A 19597-nucleotide genomic window follows, 5' to 3' on the forward strand; every position below is an offset into this window, starting at 1 on the left:
AGTCTGCATGTTATCCCCGCGGTTGGGTAGCGTTCGAAAGACATGCGTGTGTAAATGGGCGTGCCTTCGTTGAAGGTTGGGCGTCAAGCTGGCACGTCGGCGTTTCGAAAAAATTTACTGCCAATCATTAGCGGACCGGAGTTCCGCTCTGGCGACCCCTTACCAGCACCTTCTAGACATCTATAAACCCAACAAGACTTATGGTAAACTCCTCTATAAACACACTGTGTCCCTTGCATGGAATAGGCTACCACCTCACATTCATAGCAAAAAAAAAGCCGAAACACAGACATGTGGATTTGCTCACAAAAAACTTGAAATACTGCAGCAATGTACATTTTTAAAAAATAATGAATTGGCATTTAAAATACTTAAAACTTTTAAAACTTAGATCTGTTTAAAATATCATAAAATTCTTTTTTACATATAAAAAAATGTATGAACTGAAATAATGTTGCATCAAAATGATTTTAAACAAGAAAAATATAAATATTTGCAAATAAATAAACATTATAACAGCATGTAAAAAACTGAACAATTATACATTGCACATAACTAAATTAAAATCATGCCATTAAACAATTTTCTTTCTTTGTAATGCTTTAAATTTTAATACAGGTGCTATAGAAGTGCGTTCATTAATTCCTGGCCACTTATCGGCTTGAACTCTAATTTGCCATTTTAGTTCTTTGAGTTCTAGATATGCCCCCCATGATTCTTTTTCCATTATACTTACATGGTCTATAGCCATAAAAAGAAGTTGATGGCTAGTAAACTCACTGACATGTTTAACCAAAGCATTATTTAAATTAATTTTCTTTATGGCATATTCATGTTCATATATTCTTTGAGTGAGACGCTGCTCGGTTTTTCCAATATAAAATATTGGACAAGAATTAGATACAGCTAAACAGACCACTGCTTTTGAATTGCAAGTATATCTGCTTTTTACAAAATATTTAACATCTCTTAAGTAAAAACTGTCACCAATATTGATTTTATGACACCAATGGCATGCCCCACATTTTGACATACCCAAATTTGTTTGGATGGACCTGTACATAACTGGTTTGAATATCTCTTTGAAACTCTTTCCTTTATGATACACAATTTTGGGTTTCTCATCCATGTGGGTCCTAATGTGGGGGTCCTCTGTTATGATGGGCCAATTTTTCATAAATACATCCCTAATTGCCCTATAATCCTGGGAAAAAGTAATCACCAGTGCTTTAGAAAAGCCAGACTATCTACACTACATCATTTTGTTCCTGTTGTACCAACTCCGTGTCATAGTGTCCTGAACTTAAAGAATCACAATTAATTTTTGATTGATCAAGGATGGGCTTAAAATGCCCATTCAACCTTTTCACAACTACATCCTATATTAATGCGTCCACCAGGGTACTAGGGTACTCCCTGTTGATAAACATCGTAAGCAATGTAACACATTCGTCTAAAAATTCATGATGTATTGTTACCATCCGTGCTACCCTAACAAGTTGTCCTTTGACAACAGATCTCTTCTGGTGCTCTGGATGGAAACTACTATAGTGCAGAAAACAATTCGAATGGGTGTCTTTTCTATAAATCACTGCTTTATACATTCCATTGACTCTGTCCTTCTTTAAATGAACGTCCAAGTAGTTCATATGTTCCATATTAACATTCCAAATAAACTGGAAAAAGTCTGTAGTATCATTTATATATGTAAAAAATTCATTCAATGATTCTTGTGTTCCAGTCCAAATAATACTTCTATGAATTTTTGTGTCTTTTGGCTTTTCCCGGTTATGGGGTTGCCACAGCGGAACTCCGGTCCGCTAATGATTGGCAGTACAGTTTTACGTGCTGGCTTGCCGGGCCTAATGCACAACCTTCAACGAAGGAATGCCCATTCACGCATGTCGTCACACAGAAGATGCTCTGAGAATCAAACAGGCAACATCTAACTGTGGGGCGACAATGCTACCGCAGCACTACCACCGCAGTAAATAATACTTCTATGAATAATGAACATAAATTCAGATTCTTGGCCATCGACCATGTTATGCAGGACGTTAGGTGTGGCCCTACACCTTTACAACTTGAAGAACTTGAACTATTTTGGCAAGTTAGGCTGAATGCCTACAATTTTCTGGGTTTAAATGAAACCTGTTCTATTTCTAGTATTTTAAAATTGAAAGTTTACTGAGATGAAGTACATTAACTTTTTCAGCTGTACTTTTAACATGAGCTTTATTGTAATTGTTAGCTGGTTTTAAATAGTTTTTTTGTATATGATTAGTATTTATTTTATATGTTGAGAAGTTTTAGTATAAAGTATTGATATTTATATAATAGATTGGAGTGCAAATGTTGATATTGTTCAACTGTATGTGACATTTTAGCACGAGTATTTGCCACATAACAGCATGGTCTCTTTAAGAAGTTAAGACAAATGCAACAATGTAACTTAATTGGTTATCAAGAACCACCTGGCCTTATAAAATGTGGTTTTGAATGTTACAACTTGTTTCTGATGAAGTTTGCCGGTTGGGCAAATGAAAAGCGCTTTAAACTTTTGTACCAATAAATTTGGGTGTACTTTGACAGTAAGCCGTATCAGCATTTTACATTTTTTTTAAATGTACATTGCTGCAGTATTTCAAGTTTTTTGTGAGCAAATCCACATATTGGGTTGATAATATGTATTTAGATAGACTCAAATGGTAGTATTTATGTATATGCTAATTTATGTTAATAAGAGTCCAATGGGAAACAAAGTGGCGATATAAAAGGAAATGATGTAACACATTTTAAATGTCTGAGGAAGTTTAACAGAGATTTAAACGAAAGCGCTAACATTGTTTGTTTTGTCATTAAAGTATCTATTTTTTACCATTCAAGTTCGTGGTTTATAGTTGAAAGGATGTGGTGCATTGGCATTTATTGGATTCAGTTTGTTTTCACTTATCAGTTAGTAGTAAAATTATTCCATAAACCAAGAAGCATGGGATGGTAGTAGACTAAAAATGCAGTTGGTCTACAATTCTAAAATTGTATAGTATAAATCAAGCATAATAGCTAAACAGCAGAGCAATATATTTACATGAGTACAGAGTGTAGAATTATCCCAACAATTCACTTGTGTACAAACTTCAACTACACTTACATGGCGAGCACTCTACGCCGAGGGGCACAGGCAGCTTCTAATACCTTAAGCGTAATTTTAAAAATGGCACCCGCAGTATCTTTACCTTAAATAAACTCATTCCAAAAGTTAGGTGAGGGAGGGGAAGGGCTAGACTGGTAATCCATACTCAGCATGGTAGAGGAATGACTGTAGCAAATTATCAGTAGAGAACCTGGCCACACTAAGCGCCAAAAACTATCAGCAAGCAACAGAACAGGAGGTAAGTGCAAGAAATCTCCCAAACTCAAGAGCACTCAACTGAACTAGCTAATAGAAATTCCATACAGAATTACTTTAAACATGGTGTGTTTAACAGAACAACTTTGGTATTAACTAAATCATGGAGAGTCAAGTGGTATATTTGGGAGGAGTTTGTAATACAACAGACCTGACCAGCCTAATTTGATCAATTTAAAAGAACTACATTAACTACTAAGAGATGAAGGGAATTTAGTTAGAGATGAGGGGAGTCTAACAACTCATGTCGCTGCGAGTGTGCATGCCACTTCCTAGATTACAATAAATGCAGAACATAAAAGAATAATAGCAGGGTCACCAAAGTGGAAATGACCCACATTGAAATAACAAGTACACTGTCCCTTTTTTATTTGTCTTGTTGGTTCTGTTCACGCAAGTAGAAGGAGATTGCTAGTTTCAAACCCAGTTGAGGGAGGGGAACACACCTGCAGTAAAAACATGGATGTTAAGGGAAAATGAAATCTTGAAGTGTCCTTTAATTAAATTTCACCTATAGCACAACTATCATTTACTTATACTTTATCCATAACACAACTATCCTTTTCACAGCACGACTATCCTTTGCTTACACTTCATCTACAGCATGGCTATCATTTACTTACACATAATCTATAGCACGACTATTCTTTGCTTACGCCATGTATAACATGAGGGTCTATATCATATGAGCGAATTGCACAAATTGCGAACGCTCATAATATCGAACGTACTGGACCTCGATGTTCTTTTTCTGAGATCGCGGTACAGGGAAGAATGGGATATTTGCCCTTTCCTCACTGTAGTGTGATTTCGGAGTTGGAATATATATTTAGCGTGGAGTGTGGGGGGCTGTAGGAAGTTCGAGGTCCAGTACGTTCGATATTATGAGCGTTCGCAATTTGTGCGATTCGCGCATATGATATAGACCCTAGCAAGACTATTTCACTTATACTTTATCCATAATACCACTATCTTTTTCAAAGCACAACTATCCTTTACTTACACTTCATCTACAGTATAACAATGCTTCACTTTCATTTCATCTACTGTACGATTCAGTCTTACACTCAGTTGCAGGAGTCCTGAACAATAGAATGAAAGCACTCATCTTGCATCAGAACTGTCTGCTAGAAGCCTTTTTAACATGGAAGTAAGTGCCAATAATGTTTACTGGGTTCACTCGCACTTGATTGCAATGAAGTATGACTGAACTCCATGCTATTTTTATTTTGGCTATGTAATCTTGATCTAAATGGAGGAATAAGGTTGTACTATCCCTATCACATGTTGTTTTTACTGCAGAAAGCTCTTGATTTTTAGTATCCAAAAAACTCCAACTTTACTTTTTGACTAGGCAGATGGTGATTTTTTTTATTCAATTCACATTCTCCACAGAGTATTTTGACATTTGTAGTTATAGTTGAGATTCACTGCATTTTGTTAGTTCTGTAATTATCAGGCACACATTTCAAGTCTTGCAATTTTAATAGGGGGCCACTACAGTCACATAGGAAATACAAATTACTGCAAATTCCATGAAATCTTACATTTTTCCAGTAGTTATAAAATGGGAAGAGTGATCTTGCTAATCATCTGTCTTGAAGAATAATTTAAGGACCATCTTCACAAAATCAAGCCACCTCTCACATGAACCCATTAGTATATTCTAAAACTAATTTACAAAAGTTCCTACTGAACATTAAAATCTAAAAACCAGGATAACAACTACTCTTACACCAAAGAAAAGTGGATCACAACCTAGCAGGACTTGAGATAAAGAAGACAAATCAGATGCACTTACAGATTACAAATTCCTATAAAAGACCAACTCTAAACTAGGAAGTTCCAGGAGAAAGTTGTCAGAGACTGCTTCCATCACCAAGTTCCAAGTCACCCTTCCCAAATGAAACATCAAGTCTAAATCCCTACTTTATGGGTAGCAGTCATAAGATGAACAAATCCCATCTCTCTCTCAATCACAAGGAAGGTGCTTGTAAAAGCCACTAATTCACTGTTGACCCAGATACAGAAGTCACCAGAAACTTACCAATTAGTGCGAGTGAACGAAACTGAACTGCAGAAATGTCATCACAATGCCAGAAATACAGTAATGAGAAAGCTGCTGTCCATTCTTGCCCCATAGAAAGATTCAAAAGAGCTGGCAGACACTTCAGAAACTTGCACCTCCTCCAAATTACCTCTCAAAAGAAAGTTCTGCCCCTAACTCATGTCCCATCTAGGGCACTACACGACAAAGAAATCTGTTAGATCCTGGGTGACTAACTATCCAACTATTGACTGGAAGAACTACTCATGCCAAAACACAAATGCCTAGAGATTCCTTAATTTTGTCGATGCAAATGCCTTGGATCACCTGGTCGACATCCCCAGAAGAGGTGATAACATCTTGGACTTGGTATTAACCAACATGAGTAACCACTGCAGCATCCCTACAGTGTCATCCTCCCTGATAAGTTCTGACTGCAAAGTGGTCACTTTCGAAGTGACTATTTCCCCCGACCCCTCTTGCTAGGGTCAAACAAAAAAACTTTTCCAAAGCTGATACAACCTCCTGAGTAAAGGTACAAACAGTTTCACAGCTCCCTCCCCCTCCATAAGAACTGGTACATATGTCCAAACCTACACCAAAGTACTATGCAAGCATTTATATAGCTGCATGGAATCAGGAGTACCCAACAGGAGAAAATCCTCCTCCTCAAGGAAGAGTAAACCTGTCTGGTGGACATTTGCAATATATAATCTCTACAATAAAAGGAAAAAATTGCTGTCCAGGACGAAGAAGGAACAGGTGCCTAATTAGAAGCAATCTCTCCTTAGCCTGAACAAGCAAATAAGAGCACTAGTGAAATCTTCCAAAGCAAACAGAGTCCAAATTGGCCACATCTACAAAAGATAATCATAAGGCCTTCTTCGCATATATACGCAATCTCAAAGGAAGCACTCAGATCTGCTCAGAATTGGTGGTCAAGGACACTACATAAACAAACACCATAGATACAGCCAACCTGTTGGCAGACAGGTTCAGTGAAAACTTCACCCCTCTGTCCCCCCCATCAGCAAATCAGGACATCCCCAGCACCTTCTCCCCTCCCCTTATCTCTAGGGAGCAAGTCATCACTGCCCTCTCAAAGGCAAAAAAATAAAGCCTCCATGGGACCCGATAACATCACAGGGTACTTCCTACTTGAACTCAAGCAGGACTTTGCAGCACCTTAGACACTCTATTCAACCACAGCCTAAGTATAGGCTTCATCATTCGATACTATTCTCCACTTCAGTGTAATCGATAAACCCTCAAAACTTGGCATCAATCCTTATGTTACCAAATGGGTAGCAAATTGGCTCACTGATAGGACCCACTTAGTCAAAATAGGAGAAGCCACCTCCAGCAGTAGACCCATAGCAAGTGGCGTACTCCAGGAATCATTCTTGGGGCCTCTGGGATATACACAATCAGCTATACATAAAGAAAGCTTTTGTATAAACTTGACACTGAATTTTATGTACTATAAACAGTTTTGTTGATATGCAAACAATGAAATTGAAGTTTGAAACTGTTAGTTTAAATTTGTTGAAATATTGAAAATGAACTACATTTATGAAACTTTCCAGGTAATTAAAAAATTACTATGAATTAGATGAGCCTTTATTTTGAATACAATATATGTATTTTGACATATGAAGCTGCTTATAGAGAAGATGTAAATTAAAGGTATATTGTATACCTCAAGACTGACTTGTGTTAAGCATTAAATTTCAACAGTATGTATTCCTTGTCATTAGATATGCAATTAGAGGTAAGTATGAAACCAATAACTGTGAACAGTTTATATGCCATCGGTAACTGTATAAGTCAGTGTTTTAAACAAGTTCCATCTAGTTAGTATAGATCGTATGTTAATTTCCGTTTATAAGAAATAGATTAAAATTAATATTGAATATTAACATATATTGTCTTGTTAATGAATGACGTCAGTCACCACTGACACAGACTCTGAGTTCAATCCTTCAAGCTTATTCAATAATTAATATTTTGTAACTGCATGTTATTTTTATGATATTATGTAACAACTGCAACCTGAATAGTTAGTATAACTTTTTGTCATTCACTTGGGTGACAACATTTATCATTTTTCAGATATGCAATAACCCATCGCTACCCATAGTGCAGCAATACTATCCTCTGCCGCAACATCTCTCCAGGTCCTATCTTACATCCTTTGTACTCTTGAAATAAGCCTCCTTAACACAAGCCAGTATTTGGCACAGGTTGCAGTATTTATGTATTCCATTTGTAATAGTGGATGATGTTATGTATCTTATTGCCAGCTCCTGTATGGATAATGTTTTAAACTTAATATTGAGCCATATAGTATTGTGACTCATTCTTATGCAACAAGGATTTTGTTTCCAATACAAAGATTAGGCACCTTTCTTGTGTTTACAGCCACATTTATTAGCCTATAATCTATCAAAAACATATGATATATACGCTCCGTTTACATCTACTTTTCCTGTCTACAACACAGTTCACTCTGCTAATTCGGTCAGCCAATGAGAAAGTGTCCCAGTGTATTTGCCTGTCTGTGCCTATTACTTCAGTCAATGTCTATAAAGACTCCACGTTTCATTTACCTGCCAATTCAAAAGATCATTTTCAAGAGTACACAGTTGTTTCCATGTCAAATACAATGCTGCATTTCAATATAAATCTATTATCCAAAGTATTTACTGCATTCAGTCATGTATAATTTTCAACATTTAGTCAATACAAAAATAAGTTTATAAGTCTACACGTAGCTCTGTTAATACTTATTTTATCAGAAAGCAACTCAGATGTTTTTAAGATTCAAACATTAACATATGTAATCATCTCATACTATTTGATCATTAACATTTGTTTGTAGTATTTGCATACTATTATGTGCTTTGTGATGTGTAAGTTAGTCTACTGTGGTCTCTCTTAGTGCATTACCTTCCAAAAATACATATCTTTGTATAAAACATATTCTCTGTTTATGTGCTACAGACATTGTTAAATTTTGTTTATTAATTTTGAGTAATCTAGCTTTGTCACAAATCATTCCCTTTGATAGAACTAATCTTTTATAACTAATGCTGAACATACAGCCTATTGCTTCACAAAGCTTAATTAATGCTGGGAAAACAGATGGAGAGTTAGCACGAGCTGTGCTAAAAATCTCCACTTAAGCATTGCTTCCTCACGAGCCCATTTAAATCTTTTAAGTGCTCTTCCTTCACGTCATCTGTATTCTGATCTGCAGTACACCACAACACTTCAGAATAGCTATCAGTTAACACCCTCATGAACTGTTCTCCAACCAGTTTCCCACCATTCCCACAGTCCCTCTGTCTTCTGGCAACATTCGGATATCTCAAATGTAACCCCTGTATCCATTGATATATATATAGATATATATATATATATATATACACACATATATATATATATATATATATATACATACATACATACATACACACACACATAAATATAAAAACACACTCCACAGTTCATGCCTGCTTGGACATGCTTCAACATCCAAAAAAAGAACATGCGTTTCAGCATTTACACTGGTCATCTCTCTCCATTTATCCAATGAAAAATTCTACTTATCCAAAGCCCCTACATTTCCGTCCTCCATCACCCCCACAATATAGCAGAATGCATTACACAGATACACAATTTCAAACCTCAGAACACCCCGACAATCTTTACACAAGTGAAAACACCAAAACAATACAAGCCACGAATACAGAAAATCTTCACTTGTAACATCAAGTAGATTCACTCACCCCATCTGACAAGTGAATACAGTATCCATGAGCCACGGCAACTGCACCTACATCTGAGCAAAAAAAAAAAAAGGAAAAAAATCCCCAAAAAACAGCAAGTGGGCAATGAAAAATGAAAAGCAAACTCCTCCAAACAAGCTGCACATGCGCACAAGATCCCGACAACTGAAGACCACAACTGAGAAAGGTTCACTTAGGATCAGCTCATAAAATCCAAATTCCTGCCTCCAGTGATTTCCATCAAGTTGCTAATACACAGACACCCAGGACAAGTAATGGAACTATCCAAATCAATGTATCCTACTGCCAAAAAGCTCAGTTTTTATTTTCTGGCCAATGAGTTACTACCAAAACTATTTCGCTTGTCATCTGAGTAGGTTAGTGATGTAATAGAGCCAGACATATATACAGAAAGACTAGGATCATGTAAACAAAAATCTGAAAAGCCGAAAAAAGAGAAACAACAAAAACAAATCCATTGCCCTTACCGCTCCACTGAGATTCCTTCAAAGTGTGTGAGCACCCATAACTGGCAGTACAGCAAGCCAAGAAAGCTCAGTGTCAATCCCGATAGTAAAGCTTTTCACCCACTCTACTTATATCCATATATATATATATATATATATATATATATATATATATATATATATATAATTTAATCAAGGAGTCATTTTTCCTTAATTTCTTCTTCTTTTCTACATTTTCCATTTCTTTCTGCCATTCTTACAGGGAGCTGGTATTCCATTCCATTTCTTCAGATGTTCAATTATTTTTTTTTTTTGGATTTTATAATGCAGACTCAAAGTCCTCGAAGATTTTTATCTCATCAGGAAGAAATATTTTTAGTCTTGCTGGAAAAAGTAAATGGACTTTGATCTGCTTCTTCTTTAGCTCTTTGATTAATGGCAAAAAACATTTTCTTTTTGAAATTAAGGTCGAAGAATAGTCATTGTCAAACCTTACTTTCATATAATTTGATGAAAAATTTTGACCATACAGTTTTAAGAATTAGTTCTTTGTCTTGTGAAGAGAAGAACTTAACTATGACAGATCTCAGTGCAGCGTTTTTGTCAGATAAAGACATAACAGTAAGGGACCTATGTGCTCTCTCAATCCCATATGACATAGCTTCAGGCAGTTCAAGTGTACTAGAAAGCAAAGATGTCAAGAAACTAATTAGATTATTACCTTCAATTTTCTCAGGTAAACCAAAAATGCGAATATTACTTCTTCGAGATCTGTTTTCCAGATCATCTATTTTATTTGATGAGTGAATTCTGTTTTAATAAATAGTGTTTTCTTCTTCCGACAGTCTTTTTTCTACATTATTCAGAGCATCTTTTATTCCTGTTACTTGTAATTTCTATTGGTTGAGAGTCTCCTGGATTTGTTCCATCTGTTTTGTACACTTGTCTTTGCAGTTGACAATTCCTGTATATCGGTCAAAAAGCAATTCAAGCTACTTCTTGAGTAATGTGTCTTGACAGTTTGCCATAGAGCAACTCATCTTGTCTTAAGAAATATCTTCCAATTAGTTGTTTGACAGGAAAATATAGAAATAATTAAATCATTTTTATATATTATTGTAGAGAAAAGTTTCTATTACTTTTCACAGAAAATAAAAAAAACGATAACGTAGAAATAAAATTTCTTGTCAAAAATATGACAAACACAGCAGAGCTGATGAATTCTGCTTCTATCTACTCTGCATCTTGGCCACGCCCTGGTAGCAAAATGACTTTTGACCAGCATACTTCCTCCTGTATGCGGAAAGCTTTCTACATGGCCCACCTCATTAGTAAGGGTATCTCATTTAGGAGTAAGGAGGTCAAAACATCCCTGCATTCTTCCCTTATAAGACCCATTATTGAGTACAATGACCCTTTTGGCATGTACCTCACAAAGCACATGCAGCAGCTGGAGAGACCACAGAGGTTCCTCATCAGGGGAATCCAGGGCCCCAGAAATCTACCCTACACATACAGGCTAAAAGCCCTGTCCCCTCTACTCAGTCTCATACAGACTCCTCAGAGGTGACCTCTGTCTGGCATACAAAGCAATCTCAGACCCCGTCTTGATGGGACTGCTGCATATCCACAAGTCAAGCTCCACCTGAGTAACCTGCACGACCAGCGTCAACCTGGTCTGTGACACCAACAGGACTTGGTGGGACAGATGTGTCCCACAGACTCCCCTTTCTGTGGAACAGACTCCCTCTCCACATAAAGCAGAGTACCTCTCATTAACCCTTTTTAAGGGCAACCTGGATAACTGGATGGAGAACGGAAAATACACCCCTGGGATTCCACCTATGTCCCTGCTGGACAGGGGCATCGGGTACTGACTTGTCAGAACATGGGCTAAATTCTTAGCTAGGCTTGTAAGGGCCAACAGCCTAGTAACTTCCTATGATCCTATGCAGATGGAAGTGATTGCCCTGGTTTGCAGTTAAGCACAACTACCACAGCACATGCCATGTATCCTGACAACTCTACAAAACAGCCTACCCAAGACTGAAGTGGAAAGACCAAACAGCCTATAGATGCTGGATTCCCTGAAAAAGGAAGGCTCATCCCCATAGATATTGGCTATCGTATCTAAAAAAAAAAAAAAATCCATCAAATGAACTAAGTGAAGTAGTAAATTTAATGCTTAGCAGGCATCTAACAAAATTATACATCTTGGATGACTCTGGAATGCTGGGAGACTGTGCTATTTAAACAGGCAGGCTCAGAAATGACAACAAGATACAGACTTTCTCACATGTCACTAATGTAGTCATGCCATCTGTAAAGACTGATGGAGCAACTGCCATGCGAGTGGTGATCCAAAGGAAGAATGGACTTCAGATTCTTCCTACAGTTTGAAACGAGTCACCAATCTCCATTTGTACGTGTATGTCTGAATGTGCACTTTTTTTTTCACAAAGGACATGAAGACACGGATGTCTTTCTAACATAAAATACAACACACAGCTCTTCCAGTAATAGGGAAGGTGGGCAAAAGTTAACATATCCACCTTTTTAAACCACATTCTGGACTATGTACTTGGATAATACAGAAAGATGTAAATTGCTTTCTTTAAAAATTGTAAATTGGCAGTTGGTGCAGTGGGTTAAATTTGTAAGCTGTAGTCCCAGCGGTACAGGGTTTGATTCTCTCAGCCCTCATTTATCTACCGTGTGACCTTGACAACTTGTCACTTAAACAAACAGTGCTGGGGCAACTGGGAATTTGTTCTCATCTCCCCAATGGTCTCCTGTACTGCAAGCCTAGTCACTACCTATGAAATGAGCAATATGCATCTTTATGTAAAAGCCATACCAAACTCTCTCTGCACAGAAGCCATACTACTTACATAAACTGATGCTTTCTGCTGTTAAAAATGTAACATCAGCAAGAAGGCAAGAATATAAACTGGGCATTTCCTGCAGCTGTTCATTGGAGCTCTTCAGTTATCTTGTAGTAAAAGATTAAAGAGTTTTCAATGCTAAGGAAACCTCATGAAGGATTTTAAACATATGCTGTGTCAGTCAGCTTTAACCACAGAATCGACCATATAGACTGGCCCCTGGCTGCATGTTAGTTTTCTATCAAGTATAAAGTATGCAAGTAAAGTGCTAAACTTTAGAATTAGTGGATTATACCTTTTTTTCCTCTAACTGGACTTCACCTGCATAATTCCACCTAAAAAGGACAATGTTTACAAACTAAAGTTTCTAAAATCATTTCAAAAATAAGCATTACTATAAGGTTTGTAAAACCTGCACATGGCTCCTGCATCCATGAAAAGCCAAGAAATATGATGCATGCCGGCACCTCACCCCCAAACAGGAATACGATGCATCTTAATTTGAGGGAAAAAAATAAAACTAGAGTAGTATGGAAACAAAAACTGGCACAAACTTAAGCAAAATGAAGTCGAACTTATATTTCCCTAGCTGGTTTAAACAAACCGCTGAGGAAGTGAGACAGCAATACATACTGCAGTTACTAAGCAAAGTAGGAGTACGGCATTTAAACAGAATTTCATTGACATGGTTAATTTTGGGAAACATATTAATGAGTACTGATATCCAAGTACAAATTACTATTTAGGCGACTACCTTTCCAATTTCTGCCTCAGTATTCTGAACAAAGGCAGGTCAATCTGATGCCTATCTTAGCATTTTGTTCAACACTCTCCCTACGTAACTGGGCAAAACAAATATCTTGCAAAAGGTAAACATGACAAATATGGCTGTAGTGGTAGACAGAAGCAACATCAAGAATGCATGAACAGTGACACTACACAAGAAATTCAAAGCAGTACCAGGAAAAGTCACATAAAAATATCAAGTGGAAAATGGAACTAATATTGGTTTGTTTTCATTTATATAAATGTACGATTGCCTCTGCCAAATGTGATAATTTAATAAACATGTTTTTTTTAATCCAGAAAGGAAAATGGGAACTGGTGCATTACTATTAGAATTTTTACCAGATTTTTTTTTTTTTTTTAGGGGATCAAAACTGCCAAGTGGCTTAAGCACCTCTCTACTGTGATAACAAGCTTTACACCTTTGCAGTTTGCAGTTCTGTATTTGCCATCTCTAGTTAAAATGCCCCCTTATTTATCCTGCAAGCTTACTGCACTATCTAAAGCTGATGCACAATATGCTGGTCGGTGTTAGGATTTTCAAAGCCTGCAATACTTATCTGTGTAGATCCCACAAACACGGGCCCAAGATTACTAGCCTGTCATCTGGAACATCACACTTTGCACTTCCCACATAAATAGGCACCCAAGGTTACCAACTTGTCATCTAGGACATCTCACACAGACACACATTCTCTCTGTCTCATTCCTATCTAAACATGTGTTATGTAAGGTTTTGCTGCTGTGCTGTCCCCTTCTCTGAAACCTTTCATCAAAGATAAAGATCATGGAATATACTGGCAGAATAAAAGCTACTCAAGGTAAACATAAGTGCACAGTTACAGGTCTAACAAAAATGCTTTTTCATACATGTTTAGATTTTATTATATATGTGCTTGGTTACTGTTTCATCTTAAAACACACTCATCTTTGAAAAGGGTATTGAACCAATTAACATGCAAAGATTTACCTACAGAGTATGTATTGTGAAAAAATTATAGTAAGGCTAATGAAGGAATACTGTGAGCATGTGTAATTAGTTTCACACTGTGGGGCACAGCATTGCTAGCCTTAAAGCGAGCATGGCATTTTTACAGGCCACCTAGTCAGAAATTAAAGGTTGCTGATAGAACTATAATATGTTTTAGAAGCCTTTGTATGCCCCTGGAGTAACGCCTCAGCATATCAGCAACACAAGATCAAAGAGACTGCTGCAGGGAAGCTTTTCTATACAAGAAAGTCAGTACACAATAAAGACTCACTGCTGTTTGAGATTTATTGATTGATATCAAAGATCAAGTAAACCCAACCAGTTTAATCATATCTTCTAGTGTGTGCAGTAAATGACCTCAATGCGTCACCAAGATTATTTCAGCTTGACATCCCAATCCCCATCAGTTCCGATATATTTTCTAGCTTTGTGTTATTTCTACTGAATCTCTAGTGTATTAAATGATGTACAGTGAATAAGCAATGCTAAAATAAAGGGCAAAACTTGCAGCAGTCTAAGGATTCTCATCAGAAAATATATGCTTTGAAAAATGTACACATTTGCAGCATTAGCTTCATCTAAAGAGATCTTACCTCTCTTTGGTGGATGTACGGTGTATGTGTTATCATTTATGACCAGATTAAAATCATCCAGTAAAAGGATATCAATCCCAGTTGAAGACGCTATTCTAGTTCCATCTGAAAATGAGATAAATACTGAAGTTAATGGATAAATGCCTTTAGTGTCACAACAGTGTTATAACTTGATCAGTGCTGAGACATCATCATAAATCAAATGGTGGTAATTTACAGGTCATCCAGTGCTATATTGTCAAGGTTGCAAAAGACTGTGCTACTTTCAGACATCTACCCAACTCCTGGAAAAAATTGTGATATATACAATCCAATAATTAACAAATACAGACTACTTCATAGTCATCATCAATAAAGTATGTATAGCTTATTTTACCTTTAGATGACAATTAATCTATATTTTCTTATATGCATTAAACAACTTTGCTGGCAAGTGCTACAATGAGCTACTGCTTGCACACTGTCGAGTTCCATATTCTCAACCTGTATACTATGCTTGTCAACGACATTAATCAGATTACCCGAGATCCAAAACAGGACTGTTTAGTTGACTGTGTGTCTGATATTAAAATACAAAAATAAATGCAAGCTATTTATGACTTTTCTGAAAGGAAGCCTTTGGCCCAAAAATGACTTAAAATCATAAGATAGTTAATTACAAGCAACTATCTCAGCAAATACCACTTAATTTCAATGGTTCTAAGAAGGGTTTAGCAATTCTGATTGCAACTTGAGTTTGTGTGTTGATGGGGAGAAAACAAAAGGTCCAAACTAGAGTATCATCTTGTAATGGCCATCAAGGTCTGCAGGGCAGAGTACATAATACAGCCCCGTGAATTTACTCACATTTTTCAGTAGCAGTCTGCCAGAATTAACAGCAAAATAATCTAAGCCCACCAGTCACAGATCCACAGGGCATTATGGATGTCCGCGTGTGATAATTTTTTTATAAATTCTGACAGTATCATTCTGAGTCATGCCTGCAAGCACAAATATTCAGTTGCCAGCAGAACTGCTAAAAAAATCACTTTATGGCCGTCAGGAATGTTAAGTTTGAACACGTGCTTTAATATTATGGTTTTACATTTATTTTACATTTGTTTACTGGGAAAGTCCAACTGGGCCAATTATCAGAGGAGGCCTGGGGAGAAAAGCTCCATTACATACAATTTACGAAAATAAAATGGTTACAGAGGTAAACTAAGAACAGTGGACAGATGCTCCATTACATCAGTACAATTCAATAAATGAGTAGCAGTAGTAAAATACGAAACACTACAGTGTTTTGGGAGCCACAGTATTACTGTAAGGAGGTTATCCAGGCAGCAGGATTTTAAATCAAAATAATACCCACAAAGTACAGTTGTATGAAATGCCATACCAGACGTTCTAGTAAAAGAATCATTACAAGGAATTACATTAATGAATGAGAAGGTATCTACCCGGCAGCACACTGTCCCAATCTTTTCAGCAGTAGGACATATCAGAAATAATGCGCATCTCCTTGAGCAGCGTATAACATAATAAAAATAACCAAATATTATGTAGTGAAAGGTTGTAGGTAGGAGGAATGAATAGAGAAATCACTGTATGTTAGCCAAGCACATAAAGCAGTAAGTATCCAAGTCAAAAGGGAACAACTACAATAGAAAAGCATAAAACAGAATGCGTGTGTGTGTGTGTGTGTATGGCTCCCTACTGAAATTTTGGTGTATGAAATGCCAAGTGCTGACAAGCTGGGAAGAAAAAAGACCAAAAAACACAAGAGAAAAGTGAATCTTGAAAATTGCACTTCCCCTTTAAACTTCTTTTTGTGGGGTGGGGGCATTTCCTCTTGCACACCTCCACATAAACAGCAAGTCCCATCACCCCCCAAACCTATATAAACCAACTCTGTGATTGCCATAGGGTCATAGGTTGGTACTAGGCTATCAGCCCTAGGGCCTACAGAAGCCTAGCCATAACAATTCCCTGGCTATTTCTTCCCACACTATTTATTTCCCTGGACCCCTGTCTAGCAGGGTGACTGACGTGATCCCCGGGGTGAATTTCCTTTCTCCCATCCAATCGTCAAGTTTCCTATTGAAGAGGGCCAAAGAGGCACTCTGCTTGACATGTATGGGCAATCTATTCCAGAGTCTGGGGAGTCTCTGGGTCAGGAACCTATCCCTCCAGCATGTTTTGTTTATTGTGATGACAAGGTTTAGATCCCTGGAGTGTGTGGCTCTGAGGGATTGGGATTTCTTTAAGTGTAGCATGTCCAACAGCTCTGGGTTTGACATGGCCTTATATGTTAAGCAAAGATCGCCTCTGAGTAGATGATATGCGACAGAGTATAGCTGGAGTTTTTTAAGGCGGTCAGCGTAGGGCATCTGCTTTAGGCCTGTGATTCTTTTAGTGAGGTATTTCTGCGGCCTTTCCAGTTGTTGCAGATGTCTTGAGAGGTACATACCAAATGGGGCATTGTATTCTATAATGGGTCTAATGAGGGATGAGTACAGTGGGACAATGACCTCCTTTTTTCTGGATGAAAAGCACTTAGTGATGAGGTGTGCCATATAGAAGAATTTCCTGACTGTTGTGGCAATGTGGTTATCGAAGGTGAGACCACTGTCCACCTGTGTCCCTAAGTCTCTTATCACACTTTCGGTGTTTAGTGTACTGCCACCTATATGGTAATTCACGGATACATGTTTTTTCCCAAAGGGGATAACTATACATTTCTTGGCATTGAGCTTGAGCCCATGGCTCTGGCACCAAGCATCTGTTTCTGTAAGGCCCTTTTGTAGAGTATCCACATCATTTGGGGATTCAATAATGGCTCCCAGTTTGCAGTCATCTAAAAACGTTGTTAGCCGGAGTCCCTTAGTGTTGGCCTGTACTTCAGAGAAGTAGATGCCAAACAAGAGCGGTTCCAGGACTGAACCCTGAGGTACTCCACTTGTCTGGAGCTGGATTTGGAGTTGGCTACTTTTACAGTCTGGGTTCTATTAGTAAGTCAGTTAGCAACCCATTGGGTGACGTAGGGATTAATGCCCAGGTTAGTAAGTTTATCTATGATTTCAGAGTGGGGGATGGTGTCAAATGCCTTGGCAAGGTCTAGATAGGCTGTGTGGACCACCTTACCCTTGTCCATGGCTCTGGAGACTGATTCGAAGAAGTCAATCAGGTTCAGGAGACAAGAATGGCCCTTCACGAACCCAAACAGGGTGGGGTCCAGTGTTTGAAGGTTGCCAGTGTCTTTGTTTAGAAGTTCCATGATAATATGCTCCATGGCCTTGCAGATAAGGCTCGTCAGATTGATGGGACGGTAGTTTCTGGGATCCAAGGTGGATCCCCGATTTGTGGAGTGGGATAACTGTAGCTCTGCACCACTCAGTGGGCACGAAACCTGAGGTGAGGCTATGATTAAACATGACACTTAGGTGAGGTGCCAGTTCATATTGTAGTTCATGTAGTACACAGGCCGGGATGTCATCTGGTTCCATGGATGCTGTATTCTTAGCTTTGGAGAGTGCGTTTTTTACCTGTGTGGCTGTTACCGGAATTTGGCAATCTTCTGGTACTGAGATGGGCTATTTAAGGGGTGAGAGGGGGGTGATGTTGGCAGTGAATCGATCTGCCAGGATATTGGCAATATCCTTGGGATCAGTATATTTAATGCCATTTTGTTTTAGCTCAGAGCAGATCTGAGCATTGCCATTTAGATTCTTGACATAGTTATAGAATGCCTTGTGGTTGTCTTTGGAATCTTTGGCAATTTTATTTTCGTAACTAGCTCCATACCCTGGAGAAAATGGAATATTCTGAGAAATGGCATCAGGCCATTCACCTTCCATATTTCCAAACTTGCTATAGTGAATCCTGACATTTCAAATGGTTACCATATATCTTACACAAACACACACATAAATATATATATATATATATATATATATATATATATATATATATATATATATATATATATGGATCTATGTTTTTAAACTGAAAGTACGGTTCATCGAATCGTACTTCCTCAAATGCACTCCCGCGAAAGTGCATTCCATCGAAAATGCACTTACGCTGAATAATAAAAAAAAAAAAATAACTAAAAAATGAAAAATAACACACTAAACAGTGTTATGCAGGGGGGCAAGCCCCCCTGCACTTCACATGTGGGGGGGCTGCGCTCCCCCCGCCCCCTAATTTAATATTCTCACTCAGAGATCGCACTACAGTGGGGAAAAGGGAATATTCCCGAATCCCCACTATACTACGATCTCAACAAAACTTTCCTTAGTTGTACATCAACAGTATAGATTGATGTACAACTAAGGCGAAATGCAAACCACATGTTTTTTTTTTTTTTGTTCGGTTACTTTAGTGAAAGTGCATTTTCGACAAAATGCATTTTCGTTAAAGTAATTTCGACAAAGTACGGTTCGATGAACTGTACTGTCGATAAAATAAATAGGACCCATATATATATATATATATATATATATATATATATATATATATATATAAATATATATATTTATATATATGTAGATATATTATACACATACACACACAAGGATACAAATAAAATCTGATTCTGCATCAGACAATCTAAAACAAAAAAAAATGAATAGCAGAAGGCTAAA

At 37.5% G+C, this 19597-nt stretch overlaps 1 protein-coding gene across 1 annotated transcript in view; it reads right to left on the minus strand.

The window, feature by feature from the left end:
• Positions 1-19597, minus strand: part of LOC122788651 (calcium uniporter protein, mitochondrial-like) — a 1672929-nt gene that overhangs the window by 304048 nt on the left and 1349284 nt on the right. Inside the window, exon 6 of the mRNA XM_044055548.1 lies at positions 14970-15074. Coding sequence (XP_043911483.1) covers positions 14970-15074 — 105 coding nt within the window. The remainder of the gene's footprint in view (positions 1-14969; positions 15075-19597) is intronic.

Source organism: Protopterus annectens, chromosome 14.part0, assembly GCF_019279795.1.
Source record: "Protopterus annectens isolate FY-2018-M chromosome 14.part0, PAN1.0, whole genome shotgun sequence".
NCBI lineage: Eukaryota > Metazoa > Chordata > Ceratodontiformes > Protopteridae > Protopterus > Protopterus annectens.